This window comes from Cyrtonyx montezumae, unplaced genomic scaffold (assembly GCF_038088225.1).
Source record: "Cyrtonyx montezumae isolate F1298 unplaced genomic scaffold, pur_monq_1.0 scaffold_5, whole genome shotgun sequence".
NCBI lineage: Eukaryota > Metazoa > Chordata > Aves > Galliformes > Odontophoridae > Cyrtonyx > Cyrtonyx montezumae.
In genome coordinates, this window is record NW_027072056.1 from 14,918,195 (window position 1) to 14,935,132 (window position 16,938).

A 16,938-nucleotide genomic window follows, 5' to 3' on the forward strand; every position below is an offset into this window, starting at 1 on the left:
CTTTGTCTCAAGGTGGGTTACTTTCTATGACATCCCAGGTTTTACAGCTTGACTCCGGAACATAAAAAAAGCCTCCCAAATACTTTGGAGAAAGATTTAGTGAGATTTCTGTATTTAATTTTGCATATCTTAATGGGAAAAAAAAAAGCCAATAGCACAGAGGCTCAATAAGCTCCCATCACATCCACACTCCTAAATCTCCAGCTTGATGGCAGCCAGCAGCCTTACAAAGTGAAGCACTAACTGCATTAAGCTGATAAAACAAGAAATCTGTTTTGCTAAAGCAGCAGTGTGACAGTGGGCCATGTATATGGCCAGAAGCTGACTCATGCCTTTCTTCCCTGCTCAGGAATTTTCCTTTTTGCTTGCAAGGACAGTAGGATGATGGGGACAAGCACTGTGAGGTGTTCATACGAAGGGAACAGGAGAGTTGCACACTGTGTGTGGCAAGAAATTCCCTTTAAAATAGATCTTACAGCCAGAACTGTGCCCCAACAAGCCCTGCTAATCTGCCTTCCCTCCCAGCAGCTGCCTCCATGCTGGTTCTTTGCTGATTTTCTGCCAGTTCCCTGCAGGAGGGAGGGACACATTTAATCAATGACCTTGTTTATCCAAACCTCCCATGGAACAAAGCTCTCATGCTCTGTATGGCTCTGCCATACAGCTTTCTTCCAGCACCTAGTACACCTCTGCCCATGTGACTTTCATGGAAGATGGAAAGCACACTCAGCAGCTTTCAGCATTTACCAATTACTTACGGATCAGAGGTAACTCTGGGTGGCAGCCACAGATGCTACAGAGCAAATGAATGTGCAAGAGATTAGCAGTCAGCACTGGCATGGGAAACGCAGTCCTTTGGACATATGTTTCTCAATCAATTGCACATGAAGCAACTGCAGCACATGGACACATCCCCACACTTAAGCAAAGAGAAAAAAAAAAAGAAGAAAATATGACCTAATTTTTATTTACTGTCCCAATAAAAAGATAGCTGGGTATTTCCAGGCAAGATGATCTGACCTTTTCCATTTGTGGGGCTTTCCAGAAACCGGCACAGCTCACACACAGAGGAGCTTTGTAGGGCTGGTTGCCAAGTGACCCTCCTCAGCTCAACCTTCAGCCATGGAGACCTCTCCAAAGTGATGCTGTTCTCCACATTTACTACTAATTTCACCTCAACCAGGACCCAAAAGACTCCAGTTAGAAAAATATCCATGGATAAATTGGAAGATTTCTCTGCTGAACAATGGACCTCGTAGGATTTGTTACTATGGAATACATCTTTATCTCTCCTGTTAAGTATTTACAAAATGCTAGACTAATTTTGTCTTTCTTTACGCTTAGTATTTCCAGTCCACCTTCAGGAGGAGGAAATGCTTCTAAACAAAGCAGTCACAATCGTATGATAATAATTTCTTTAATGAATAGACTTTTTGCCCCTGGAGGTCCTTGTGGTGTTCACTTTAGAGATGCCAAAGAGAACTACATGACCAAATGGAATCACAAATGGGCACTGCACTTCAACCTGGGGCTGAGCAAGAGCACAGCAATAGTCGATCACTCTCAGGGTTGCAATAATAAGAGGATGCACATGAAAGGAAGTAGCATCCCTGCATATTGCAATTGCAAGATAACTATGCCACACAGTTCCTCTTGAATCTCTTACTCAGATTGCTTTTCCCATGTCAGAGCTCAGTTCAGACCCTTGTGTGCGTAAAGTCTTTAATGATGTGCCACATCCTATCAGCAGCACTGCATCAGTGCCCTGCTCCATGAACAAATTGGGATGACAGAAGGCTTTGTCTATTGTCTCAGGCCTTCATCCATCTGATGCAAAATTCTGATGCTATCGTGAGGAGCAAGAAAATCTGGCCTCACCAACAGAAAACCACTTTTTCGGGCTAACTTCTCACCCTGAATGCCTGTGCAATGCTTGGCAAGTCATGATCCCTACCCTTCAGATGATGCCAACTTTTAATTGCATGTTCACTTAATGGACATCTGTCTTCAGACACAAAGTTCAGGTATGGAGAAGCACAGTTTACTCACAACTGCAGTTGTGATTTGAAAACAAATATTTCCTTTTATATTATTTTTGTGTTTTTATATACCATCATAGATTCATAGAATTACAGAATCACCTGCATTGGAAAAGACCTCCAAGATCATCCTGTCTAACTGTCCACCTACCACCAATATAACCCCACTAAACCACGTCCTTTAGAACCACATCTAAACATTTCCTGAACACTTCCAGGGATGGTGACTCCAACACCTCCCAGGGCAGCTTGTTCCAGCACTTCATCACTCTTTTGGAGAAGAATTTTTTCCAAAATATCCAACCTGAGCCTCCCCTGGCACAACTTGAGGCCATTCCCTCTAGTCCTGTCACCTGACACATGGGGAAAGAGACCAATCTCCACCACAACCTCCTTTCTGATAGCTGTAGATGTTAATATGTGCTGGAAGAGTCAGCCCCCAAGCTCATCCAGTGAAGTACACAGTTACTTGACACTGTTGGCAGGTAGAAAGGTGAATCCTCTACCTTTGTTCACTGAGCATTTTGAGTTGAGCTGTGGAGACATCTGCTGCTGCTCAGGTGCATGGAGTACAGAGATTTCCTTGGTGCAATGACAGCACTGTTCAAGGGGAATCATTTTGATGAGCTCTGTCTTCATCGTCTTGTCAAACAGCCTAAAGAAGCCAGAAATTCTCAGTCCTGATTTCCCTCCTGTAGAAACACAAGTGAACAAAATCCACCAACAAGATAAAAACGATGGAAAATACCTAAAATTATTCTACTGAATAGTTTCTAGTTTGCTTTTGTTTGTTTTGAGTTATAGCAGAGTTTTTTCTCTTGACAATACAAAACAGCAAGGAAGGAATATTAGGAAAAACTTCTCCAAAAGAGTGTTGGTGCTGCCTGGGTTGGTGGTGGAGTCAGCATCTCTGGGGCTGTTCAAGAACCACTGAGATGTGGCACTGATGGACAATGGTCAGTGTTACAGTGGGGATGGGTTGGGAATGGACTTGGTGATCTTTTCTAACCTTAACGATCCTATGATTGTATTCTATGACTCACCAAAGCTATGTTAAATCAAAATCTCCAAGGAACCTGTTGAAGGCATCGTATCATAGCATTTGAATCTGTGTACTTGTGCACAGCAGCTCCTTCCCATCCTCAGCCAGACTCATGCTGATGGCAAATGAACATGTAATGAACTGCAGTGCACCCCAGTGAAACTGGCTCCTTTACAGCTAGCTCTCACTAAGCTGATTCCAGCAAATCAGGTGCTGCTTTGTCCAAAAGACCTTTGCTGCCCTCTACCTGGGTCCTCAGAGGATGCACTGTCAAAATATTAAAATTAGACATTTTTTTTTTTTCAGAATTTCAAATGAAAGCTCAGGATTTTATTTCTGAAATATTTCAGTTTTCCCTATTACATCTTTTATTCAAGAAAATCTAAATAAAATATTTTACCTCTGGACATCAAACTGGAATTGGAATACTCTGGCTTTTCAGCATCTCAAAATGCTGCAAAATGTTCCATAAATGAAAAAGTATTCATCTGTTACAGTTTACTGATTTGTGAGAACCTTAATGCTCAGAGAAACTCCCCAGAGAAAACTGGCATTCTTGATGGAAAAGTTTTGGAATAGAGTCACCCTTACCTCTCCAACTATCTGATGTTAGAACAAATAAGGAGAGAGACCAGTGTCATCACAGCTTTCATACACACAAGTAACAAATCCAAATAAAAAGGTGTTACTTTTAGGCTTCCATGAACCACAACACATTTGGGAATATGTTTCTCCCCTTGCTGCAGGCAGCAATTTGAGATCTGTTAGCTTTAAGCCCTGCTGGGCTGCAGCAGGGTTGGTGTTTGTGCTAACTTCTGAGGTCCTTGATTAAATCCTGAAGAGAACTAAATATAGAAATAATTTCCTTTCAGTTTATCCTTCCCATTTGACAGGGTGCCATCCATGATTATTCCCAAAGTTTTCCATTAAGTTTTGCAAAGCTTCTCTCACTTCACACTTCCCTAGATTCTTTCTGAGATTGTGTCAAAGCCACATTAAAGAGCAGTCCATTAAATTAATGCCTTTTCTCCTAAAACCAGACCTCTAGCCACACCATCAATGAAAACTACATTAGGTCGACATTATTTGGTGATTACAGACTTTTCTGTTTACCTCCCAATCTTTCAATGTGATTATTTTTGCCCATAGGTTCTGAGGAGTGCCATCAGGCTGATTTATACCTCTGCAACTTCTACCTCCTGAAGACAAATAAATGTTTGACCTTTTCCCATCCTCTACAGGTTCTCATAGATAACTGCTAATTGCTTTGAGGTTGATACTGCTCCCTAAGTGCCCTGGGATGAATCAGCCTCTCCAATTTGAAAACATCACATCCATCCAGTTTTTTTCTAACCTCTTCTTCCTAATCTTGACAGAAATCTTTCATGAACGTGCCCAACGTTAAATGTATTTGCCTCTGGATCAACACTACCATTTTCATTGACAAATGAAGAACAACAAGGCATTAAATTGTCCATCTCCCAGAGCCTTCATGATATACCACAGTTTAAGGGACCACCACTTTCTTTGGTCTTCATTCATTGTCACATTTTGAAGTTGATCCAGAAGGAAGCAAGCACTGTTGCACTGTAACATTAGCAAGCAGACAACTGAAGAGAAATAATTGGAACTACTAAAGATATACTCACTCCTCTCATCTCCTTGCTGCTTTATCTATCTTCCAGCTGATAGTGGGAAAAAAATCTTACTCTGAAGTTCTCTTCCAAGAAAGGCTTTAATCTTTTTCCTTACCTTTCTCCTTTCCTCAGAATTCCTGTGTTTGTTTGTTTCATCCTTACCATGTAAAAAGAGGACTGTAAGAGCTCTGGCACCATAACCATTTTTCTTAGCCTCTTACCTCTGAGGTGTTTCCTCCACTGTTGAGTGCCCTCTCCTGGGCACATGCACTAAGGACTACAGAACTATGACCGCTGTTGAGCACCTCGTGTCACATAGAGATACCAGCACAGCCTCGTGCAAATACCCCACTCATGCACTCTGCAGTGCTCTGTGCCCAGCCAAGCAGTATCAATGCCCATGGTTTTGGGTTGTGCCATTCCATTTCCATCTCGTCCTATTTCTGAGCTTCCCTTTTGAAAGCAAATCGTTGGAAGCACGTGGCCATCAGCAGTGACAGCATTACACAACAGTGATGTTAATGCTTGCAGTGCTATTGCTGTTTTCTGCTTCATTTTTAAGAAGCAATGACAGCCACAGTGCCCCCAGATCACAGCATTTTATGCTTTGCCTTATCTATCCACACAGTCATGCAAATCCACAGAGACTCTGACATCAGTTTTTAACAGGGCACACGGCTTTCGGTCAAATGAAATGTCAGAATGTGGTCTTCCATATTTCACCAGTGTTATTCTGCCATTTAATTTAATAACAGCTAAATATCAAGTGTCTTTCTATTTTGATGCTATGTCCTATCAGAAACTGAACAAGAAATAATGAGACAGATCTTAATTTGTGGTGCACTGTAAATTGCCTAAACTTATCTCCATCACACAGTGGCCAACATCTAGTGATGACTGATTCAGCAGATGATCATCTGTTGAGCTGTCCTATGCTCCCACAGTGAATATTAAGGAATATTAGGAGAGGATAAGTTCATTTATATTATACAAGTCTTTTTCAGACAGTATAAACAAAACTGGGGTTTTCAAGATACGTGGAGAGAGGGCATTGAAGGATGCAGTGAGTGTGGTGGGATGGGTTGGGGTTGGACTAGATGATCTTAGAGGCCTTTTCCAACCTTAATGATTCTATAATTCTGTAGAATTCTTTCTCAGTGTTTTTTCTTCTCCTTTTCTGCTATTACAGACTTTAATTGGACTTGACTAGCATTTTGTGCCTGTAACAAACCTTTGTAGCTTCGGGTACACCACTGAACTTCTGAGGCAATTACAATGCACTTCTGTGCTTTCCATGTATAATTTTCAATTTACCATCAGCTCTAATTTCTAAATCTAGAAACTCACTGTGAACTGTAAATAATCCATAAATGAAAAGAGCTGCTAATTTTTCTCCTTCATATCTTTTATTAATGATCATCAACAAAAAGTTGACTGAAACAGTATGAGTGATGATAGTAATAAAAAGAGGCAGAATTTTCTGCTCTTGGTTTTCCAAACTCTATTGCTTTTGACAGCAGAATGGCTCAGCAATAATTAATTTTTGAAGACTGCAGTCAGTGTTCAGCAGATATTGTCTCTAAATCTGCTGGGCCAGACAGCATCTGCATGATGCCTTTGGGGGTGAGTATGATAGTGGGGTCCCAATCAAAAGAATTAGTTCAAGAAAGGAGATCACCTTCAAGAGCATGTAACAAGTTTAGGAAAAAAAATCTTCTAATGTAGACAAAAGGGACTTAGTGGGGGAAAAAGTGATACGGTCTCGAGACCATATAGTAGGTAGATATGGTCAAAGCCATATATTCGCAAAAGTAAGACTGCTGTGTAGGTGGTCTCTGATGTCCTCAGCCTAGCGTGGGATTGCACAGATCTTGTACGGATGGGGCTGCAGTGTACCCCCAAAAATGGGCTCAGTGTTGATCTTCGTCACTCCCTCGGGGAGCCGGAAGGTGAACGACCGTAGCATGTTGGCAAAGAAAATGAAGAGCTCAGTCCTTGCCAGATGCTCCCCCAAACACACCCGGTGCCCTGCAGGAAGAAGATGGCAAGGATTGTGAGTTTATCACTCTGACCTCAGAAGCAGATAAATTCATTGTCACGTAACTGAGAATAAACAGTGTAGGACATTGTTAGTTGCATGGCAGGGATGGGTTGGTGGTTGGACTTGGTGATCTTTGTGGTCTTTTCCAACCTTAATGATTCTATAAAGCAAAGGTATGTTTGCTGAATCAGGAATTTATATAGAATTTAAGCCAATCAATGACACAAAATTTTCTGTAATTCTGCCTTTATAAAAAACCCTATCTCCAGTTGTAGACACCTGAGCATCCCCTTCTGCTTTGCATTTTGCTTCAAATATATCAAAAGTCTTACTTTTATCTGACTGACAACTTGAAAAGAATTTGTTTAATCATATAAATGAAGAAAAAAGAATTGTTCTTCCCAGAAGATATCATGCTCCAGTTTTCTTTGCATTAAGCATCAGCATAAGTGTTTGAAAGTGCATTCCAAATATATGCCTGGAGTTGAAATGTGTGCCCCAAATGAGCAACCATAATCATTAGCAGAGTATTTCCTTCCAAAAATAAGGGGAGCTGTATGTATACATTTACCAGTATGCCACTAATTTTCCATGTTAGTATTTGTTCAGTAGACGTTAACAATTGGATTGGGAAATGTTACGAAAAATAAATCTACTTTATCACTTTTTCACAGAGGTTTAAAATAGATCACCAGTAGGTTTTAATAGATGTCTTACTTCTACAGTCCCAACCCAAACCACTGATGTATGTGGTGTCATATATCAGTAAATATACCTATTGAGAATGGCAAAAAGGCTTCTTGGCTCACGAAGTTTCCATCCTTATCCAAGAAATGACCAGGGTTGAACTGTCGAGGTGTTTCCCAGTGCTCTGGGTCATACAAAGAAGAAGCAATATTCGGAAGAACGATGCTGCCCTGAAGGGAGAAAAATCATTAATTCTGGATGATCATCTTACCTCGTCAGCCAAAACCTGAGAGGTTAGACATTGCTTGCTTTCAGCTTTCGGCGTTATGGGTTGGTGTTTCCCCAGCAGAAAGTGAAGAGCTGGGAGAATAGCAAGTGGTTTTGATTCAAAATGTCAATCCAAGCCTGAGAGTGAAAGTGGCCACGTCAGTAGAAACTAAAATTATTTGTTCTGTTTTCATCTCTAACAATAAAAGTTTCTGTGATTTAGCCTCTTTGACAAAACTTAATGCTTTTCTCTTAATCTTTTTCAGGCTTCTTGCAGACAAAAATTCAGTTCAAAATCATCCCAACACTGTATTAGCATAAAATCAATCACAGTATCCTACAGGATCAATCTCCAAGTTTGTGTCTTTGGCTAAAATCTCATCTTCCACCCCTTGGCATCTTCCACTACTGATGACCCTCTCCCAAGAGCTGAATCACTCATCACAACTGGACAGAGGGTTCCTTGTCCTCTTTCTCATTGAAATCCTGACCCAGAGGTACCCAACCCCAGTCCTGTTTGAGGGGAAAACCTTGGTACAATAGATTTGAATCCACAGTTTGTTCTACCGATAGAGGAAAGGCCTGTAGCAACTGTGAGAAATGGTACCTTTCTGAGGGGAAATCCCAGCAGTGTTGTGTTCCTCACACACACCCTGGGCATGCCAACAGAGATAATGTTGCTGAAGCGCTGGATCTCATGAACTACAGCATTCGTATAGGGCAGTCTTCTCCGATCCTCATAGCAGATGGTCTGGGAAGGACCCAAAACAGCATCCAGCTCCTTCTGCACTTTCTCTATGGAGAAATATTCACCATTTCAGGTGGAAAAATGCATAATCATTTTCAAAGACATTTTCCATTTAGAACTACTAGGTCAGTAACAAAACTGATACAAAAATGTAGGCAAATGTTATAAAGAAAATTAAGTCAACAGTTTAAACATATAGGAACTCTGCTGTGTCTGACACTTTTTGATGCTATATTATGAAAAGACATTTGTTGCTCAGAACTTTGGAGCTAAGCATTCCCTTATGCTTCAGTGCAAGAGATAACTGATTTATCATTGTGTTTTCTTTTGGCTAGGTGCCTTGGGCACTTAGAGCCAGTTAGAACCAATATGGTCATAGCTGTCTGGAATTCAAGCAAGGTGAATCTGTACCTTAAAAGCCTAATCCTTATTAAAAGAAAATGGGTCTTATGCAGGACATGTTAAATGAAGCAATGCCAGCTTCTGGCACTTATCCTTTGGTCAATAGTAGTACCATTTAAATTACTTACTGCCCAGGAGCATTGCGAGCATAATTTTGTTTCGTAAATTTCAAGAGAGGCAGCATACACATAATAAAACTGCTTACAACAAATCATCTAGTCATTTTCAGACCCTTTAAAGCAATACTAAAATGGATGGAGGTCTGTTTTCTATTGATCTGTTTATGCTTATACCAATGAAACCTGCTCAGAAACTGCCAGCAGCCCATCACAAAGGTCAGGTAGTTCCAAAAAGCATATCTGATCCAGTAGTTCGGAGAAGGAGAACCCACTTCAGTGATTAGGCAAAGAACTTTTCCATGTGGCACATAGTGGACCTGCTTAACATCATCTTTGGGCGTCAGTGCAGGGAAAGCTATGAATGGATCCAAAAAGAAGACACCAATTGATAGGGGACAGACATACTGGTGTCTCTTCATTACAAGAGTCTGGATGAAATGTATGACTCAAGAAGGGGCATGGACCATCCTGCACACACCCTGCTTTCCCAAGTATGTGCAGGATGTCATATTTAGATAACAAAAATTATTTAGGTGAGTCATCGCTTTCATAACCTTAATTACAGGGTGATAATAACCATGCAATAACATGAGATTAAGAAGACCTTACTGTCTGACAGCTACATGTTAAGCAATTTTTTCTTATCTTTATCTCTTTCATTCATTTGAATTCCTGTTCCTCTCTGGGTATTTGCACATATTCTGCTATCTAACAATGGCTTCTCTGTTACCCAGCATAAGAAAGGACTCTCTGGTTTTCATTTAGTGCTCTATGTCAGTGAGTGATATTTAAAGACAGACTTAAAAATAAACTACTAAAATATACATAGACATAGCAGATGAACCATTAAATTCTCCTCCCAACTGGAATAATGTCTGTTACAAGACACTCAAATGCAGTTAATTTAATATCAGATTAAATTGGCACCCTGATAGTTTGGGCTCAGAAATGGACCAATAGACAAAAATGAGAAGCTGCCAACTGTCCATTAGCTGGTTAGCTTTGCTTCTCTGACACACAGAGCACATGGAAGGGTGGCACTCCCTATAGCTCCCAGCACTCATACTGGGTCGACACAAAACCAAGCTTAAGTTCTCAAAAAGTGGCATCCCTCCTATCACACAACAGTTTAGGGATTATTATTTTCAGCCATCAGTCATGTTTACAGCTCTCTATGAAAGAACCCAACTCAAGATTGATTAAAATGTTTTGTCTGTGCTGTTTTACTGCATCAGTGATATATGTGACACATTTATCTACTTCCTCTTACCTTGGACATCTGGATATGCCACCATATAGACAAGTCCCCAGTTCAAAGTAGTGCTTGTTGTCTCTGATCCACCCAAGAAAAGGTCATTTATAGAATAAACCATGTTTTCTTCATTGTACGTAGTCTTGGGTTCATCTCTGGACTGTAAAAAGTAAGAAAAACATAGAGGTTTATTATTATATACATGCCAACATTGTGAAAAAACACATTTTCGGAGCACTGATTACCAACATTTAGGGGGGATATACCTTCTTCTGCCAGTGGAGCAAAATGGAAAGTGGGAAGGATATTTTTCCCTATGGTAATATCATCTTATCTTTTTATATTGCCCCTATGTTTCTAGTACAGACAGTTCTATTTTTTTTTAATAAGCAAACTTGGAGGATTTCCAACCAGCAGCATCCCAAAAGAGCTCACTAAAGCAATTTCTGGTCCACCAATGTTCAGATTTCATAAATCTTATAACAGCACTGAAAGACTTAAGGAGTACTTAAATGTTTTCGAAGGCCAGATGTCTTAATACTGTGCTGATATAAAAGAAAATAAAGCAAGAGGATCCAAGGAACTAAATGTTAGGCTGACATCCATCCTGGACTATGTGTATACACATATATGTAGAACATTGCACTCTCACTCTCCAGTCCAGTCCATTTCCAGCTCTCTTGTGTTCTGCTTCAAAATTCAGTTTTCTTTCACTTAGGCCACAAATAATTCCTTAATTGAGAAAAAAATACAGTACATTAACAACCCTTTAAAGAAAGAATTACAAGACCATGTAGCATGTCTATAAGGTGTTCAGAAACTGGGGCGATGTGGCACTTGAGAATATGGTTTGGTGAACATGGAAGGGATGGGTTGGCAGTTGGACTTCGTGATCTTGGAGGTCTTTTCCAACCGTAATGATTGTAGTATTCTGGGATTATAAAGGATTTAGCGAGTCTCAGGTTACTGGATTCACAATTAGATGTCTGAAATAGTGATAAGAAGGCCCGGAATGGATGATTTAACCATCTGTCTCACCTTACATACAATTAATGTATGACCAAGCAGAACATACACTTACTTTTTCAATGTGAGCCAGATAAAAGTCAATGAAATCCTGTGGTTCATCTGGTATCTCTCTCTCCTTGTGCTTTCTGATCTCTCCCCTTGTAAAAGAGCTCAGAGTGTTATAGCAAGACAGTGCTTTCTTATGAGGACCAGGGAGACGGCTCATCAGCCAGGGCAAGATTTCATACAGCTGCAAGAGTGACATACAAGAGGTACCACGAAGTCTCTATCACTATAAAATGCACTTAGACCTACTTTAAAAAGAAGTTAATATCAGTATTAGCGTGTGGGGACTTTTTGTGTAATTAATAAAACATTCTGAGAATGAGTACAATTATGTTCTTGAGTTGTGAAATAGTATAAAGCATTAACTTCTAGCTGTGTTATCAGTAAGATTCAGAGTTACACAGGCCTTCAAGCTCAACCAAAATCCAAATTAGAGTGAATATCATTAGAATGAACTGTACCCATTTATTCAATTACTCAACTTGTCTTCATTTAGAGTGAACTGTACTCATGCATTATTAAAGTGAGATTCTGCCCTCCAGTGGAGAATGCGAGGAAATGAAGAAGCAAGGACTGCAAACCATCCTCACCAGGAGGTGCAAAGGCAGTTGATGAACCCCTAAAAAAGGCCATCTAGCAAAGGCTGGTGAACAAACTGGGTAGTTCCCCAAAGCACTCTGTACCGAAAAAGATCTCAGAGAATCCTCAATAAAACTTGAAACAACTACTATCCAGATTTCTCAGTCTTCATATTATTGAGCTCACCTTGAATTCTCCTAATTACACCTGCTTGAATTATAGAGACTACACTAAATTAGTGAGGCTAAATTATAGAGTCTGTGTCTATATTTGGGGTGATGAATCACAGTTTTAGAACTGACATTCAGCATTTATTGTGATGCCCTATGCAAGATATCTGTTGGGCATGAAGGTTGAGCAACTGAGTACCAAACACGACCCAAGAGCATTCCATCAGCTTGTGTCTTGCTGCAAAGACCTAAGAGGAAACTACCTTATTGCAAGACAGTGAGCACAAATGATGTAGACTGGTATGCAGGGCACTACCATCCCATCTGAAGACAGTGTGATGCCCAGTAGAGCTGCATGGGACTTTGTTCACCCATTTGAAACTGTTACGCCCAACAGCCACCTCTCAAATCTGCATTTCCCACTTTCTCTGTTATTTAGCCAAGGACAACAGATCATTTACATACATGGTGAAGAAAGCTGCCTCCAAATTTGAAGATATGCTCTGTGGCTGTAATAAGTTCATGGAAGGTTTCATCCCCTCTGGAGAAGCGATGTCCATAAACAACAGCACAAATTACATTGGAGACGGAATGAACGAGAGGATAATAGGGATCCAGAGGTTCCTCTGCAACCACAACAATAAATGTCACCCTGGATGTCTCATATTTTGCTTCATAGGTTACCTAAAGAACTTTCAAGCAAGCATTGCACTTCACAGAGAAGTAGCAGCCTTCTTATAAAATTGTAGTAAAATCATAATCACCATTTGAGTTGGAAGAGACTTCTAAAGGACATCTGGCCCAACTCCCTGCAATGAACAGGGACACCTACAGCTCCATCAGGTGTACCGAGCCCCATCCAACCTGAGCTCGGGTGTCTGCAGCGATACCATCTCTCTGGGCAACCTATGTCAGTGCCTCACCAGCTTTATTGTAAAAAATCCTTCCTTATACCAGCCTATATCTCTCTCTTTTGGTTTGAAACCATTTCCCCTCGTCCTATCACAACAGACCTTCCTAAAGTGTCCAGCCCCCTCTTTCTCATAACCCCTTTTTAGGTGCTGAAAAGCTGCTATCAGTATCTTAGTGATTTTTCACAGCTATGGTACAATCAATCAGAAAATTAATAAGCAAATAATTTCAGAGCTTCAGAAATATGAATGTAAACAACTATATTTATGTCTGTACTAATGCAGCTAACACACAAGGTACAACTCTGCTTAGTAACTTACTGTTCTGAGCTTCAGGAGTCTTTTACTGCATAAGTGGCCACAACTCCATCTTTCCTAGTTCTTAAATCAAGAGATTAGATTGGATTTAATTACTTTTAATTGACACAATGCTAGCAACAGCATGTCCTGGTTTACTGTGCTTTGCATAATGATCAGTGTTGGGAAATTCAACTCAAATGCTCCTAGCTGGGCTGATCAGGATAAAATGTTGTAATGAAAACAAGACTGTACTCACTACCTTGCAGTGTGCATGCAAACAGTGCTACAATGCTTAATTCTGAGTCTCCCACTGAGTCTGAAAAAACACAGGACTGAGTTCTTTGTGTTTCCAATCCACATGACTCATGGAACAGAAGATCCTAGAGTGATACACTGAAGACATGAGACCAGTGACAGAAATGAATTGGTATTTGTCAGAGATACCTTTCGAACTTGCAAAGAATTCCAGCAGGTGTTGTGCCTCTTCTTGCACTCGTTGTTCCAGACCTCTCTTCCCCAGACCCAGGTTGCGTAGAGTCTTCAGTGCAAACCTTCTCTGCTGCTTCCAGGTGTGACCAGTGGCCAACATAATCCCTGATTCCAGGCAAGGAAGAATTCTTTATCATGCTAACATTTACTGCAGACAAAGGCTATGTTAAAAGATTTACTGCACAAGAGTATAATGAAACTATTGCGTTGCCTATGAACACAAAGGACAAAAAAAAACAAACACAAAAAAAAACAGAGACAGTGCTGGGGGAAAAGCCTTGGCTGAACAGGTCACTGACACCAATTACATAGGTCTGGTAACTTGTAAACATCTCATGCTGAGATAATAACATCCCCTACAAACTTCTGCATATCTACTTTTTCCACTTTCTGAATGATTTTCAGTAACACCAGCAGCTACAGTGTTCTTTCACCTGAGAGATCACTCTCATTCGTAAATACCACAGTGTTGCTGCAAGTACAGATACAGAAGCCCGTCAGGAAACATTTTGCAAGGCTCCTATTATTGCAGCTGCTTGGAGACCTCAGTGTATTACAATTACAATAGGCAAAGTCCTAAACAAATTCACAGACGTACACCTATAATGCATTTTTTGTGCCAAATAGGAAAAACTCAGAACTGTGAAGTATCTTAACTATGGTCTTCATCAGTGCTGAATCAAACTCAGATTAGATAGCCAGGCTAGGTACAGGCCCAAGATAATGTTGGGAAGAAGAAAATCAAGAGCTTATGAACTTCCAGTGTGTCTGGGGAGTATGGAACCTGCAGTGAGGTTGGAGGAAGCCATCCCTCACAGACAAACCCTGCCTCTGTGGTGCTGTTGGGGGTGAGTACAAGCTACAAAAGAGCTGCAATTGTAAAGACAATGTTTACTGCAAAGAAGAATCATCACACCTTTTCCTTTGGCCATAGCTCTGAAGAAAGGAGACACCAGTCTCCCAGACACATCTTCAGGATGTGTGGTCATACCATCCTTCACTGCTTGGAATCCATTCAGTATGATCACTGGGGTCCATCCAAACCACAAGGTGAACACATTGCCATGAGTTTTTGCCAGCTGTAGATGGGAGAGAAGCCAGCAAAGCACAGCTAAAATCCCACACACTGCAAACAAACAGAAGATGAACCTGTTTTTATGCTAATTACAGGACCAGCCCTAACCTGGATTGATGTTCTGCATCTTCTCCATACGACTTCAATTATCTATGAGAAGATATGAATGTCTTTGCCAGCATTCACTGCAGAAAACAGCTGAGTCTGCCAGCTATTCAGAACCACAGATTTATGCCAACATATGTTTCATTTGTATACAAACCAAGGCTCTGTTCACAAGAGTCTCATCATCTGCTATTCACAGAATAGAGAATATTTTCCATCCAAAACATATTCTCCAGAATTTATTTCCAGAGGGTTTTCACCATTAACAAAAGTTTTGTGGGTTTTTTTGGATCCCATCAGTACCACAAGCACATACACACACAGCAGATCTTCAGTATCTGTTTACCGATGGAATTAGAGAACACCAATGGTCAGAATGCTAAAAACTCATGCTGTGAAAGTCATTCTTTAAAGTGCATCCCTAAAGGTATTTAATCCTAAGGGATATTAAGTTTCACATGAGTTTGTCAAACTCAGGTTTAAAAGGAGACAGGTTGAAGCATCAGAATTGTTTTCACACAAGTAACACAAGAAATGACAGATTACAAAGTCTTTTAAGCTGTTACGATTCTCTGGAGTAAATACCTTCATGAGGAGGTCACGATTGAACTGGAAGTTCAGCTGCAGCAAGGTGCCAAGAATGGGGAGAGGGATCGGTCCAGGAGGAAGGCATCTCCGTGCTCCTTGCAACTTTAAAAACTGCATAACCAAAAGGAAGACAACCAATGCTATCATAACTTGACTTACAGACAACATTGCAAATGCTGCTGTTACTGGATTCTCGTTGTTGAAACAGTCTGTTGAAGCTACGAAGGCTGGTTGCTCAACCAGTTGTTTTTTTTCGTAAGAGTTTAAATTTCACATAATAACTATTTATTCCACGCCCCTAACCCTCCCTCTTCATTATCAACCACTTTGTTCCTGACCCACCCATTACATTATGAAGCTGAGGTATATTTAGGTGCATATCCCTCTCCTTCTTTTCATTCAGATTCCAGTTATCAATATGGATCATAGGTTTTGTAGGAACTTAGCTGCATCCAAGATTCTCCAGGCAGTGTAAATACACATATCCACATGCAAGCTCTCCAGCTGATTTTCTGAATCAATTGTGGGTGTATGTGCTTCAAAAAAACAAATACTTCAGGACTGCTTTTAGAAAAGCAATAACCATACATACACATTAAGCATGCAAATGTAAGTGGATACTAAATCTTGAAGTTTCTGAAATGTTTTGTGTGTGTTTTATTTATACCTACATCCAGGAGAGCCACTGATAAAGAGTAATGACAAGGCTGATGAAAGTGAAAAGCCTACATTTATCATAAAATAGATATACCTATAATATTGGTATCTAATGCTCAACACACATACTTTACCTATTAGAAATCTTGAGCTACAACGAGAGCTAAAATCCTCACTTTGAGAACCAGTTGGAACATGCATGTGCCATACTTGGCAAGTGGAGAATATGAAGCAAAGCTCTTTGCCAAACCTCAAAACATGCGGAAAGTATAAAGCTGTTACCAAGGAGAGCTTTACATGCCTGCAATCCAACCATGAAAGCTGCAAGACTTGTGTATCAACTTGCTTCTTTCAGTGGCACTTTCTTCAGGACAAAAACAGTTTCATGGGATTTGTGGCTCAGGGACATGCAATGGGCATACCCAGAAAGAATGGCCCAGAGGCTGCCAGCCCACAGTTCTCAGACCTCAGTGCCAGTTAACATCCAACTAAGGAGCTTCATTAGCATTAAAGCATAATGAAGGAATGCATGTTAACAAAGGAAGGGCTGTTTCTGTGCTTCTACAAAAGCTATGTTTGTAATAGCAAGCTTATTTTTCAAGGCACTCATTTGTAATTTAACTCTCTCAACAATATTTTTTACTCCAGGCTAGACTGTCTTTGTTTCAGCATCTTCAGATTTTCCACTGTGAATCTCCGAAACATTAGAAAACATGCTCCACTAAGGTGGTCCAGCTAATCAACAGGCATCAAACA

At 40.4% G+C, this 16,938-nt stretch overlaps 1 protein-coding gene across 1 annotated transcript; it reads right to left on the reverse strand.

The window, feature by feature from the left end:
• Positions 1 to 6,489: 6,489 nt before the first annotated feature.
• On the reverse strand, positions 6,490 to 15,715 carry LOC136056186 (cytochrome P450 2J2-like). The gene is made up of 9 exons (XM_065748230.1): positions 15,523 to 15,715; positions 14,674 to 14,836; positions 13,713 to 13,862; positions 12,523 to 12,683; positions 11,316 to 11,492; positions 10,253 to 10,394; positions 8,321 to 8,508; positions 7,535 to 7,676; positions 6,490 to 6,746 (listed from the first exon to the last, which is right to left on the reverse strand). The coding sequence occupies exons 1-9, from the start codon at positions 15,691 to 15,693 to the stop codon at positions 6,568 to 6,570; spliced, it is 1,473 nt and encodes a 490-aa protein (XP_065604302.1). The 5' UTR covers positions 15,694 to 15,715; the 3' UTR covers positions 6,490 to 6,567.
• Between the last annotated feature and the right edge of the window lie 1,223 nt (positions 15,716 to 16,938).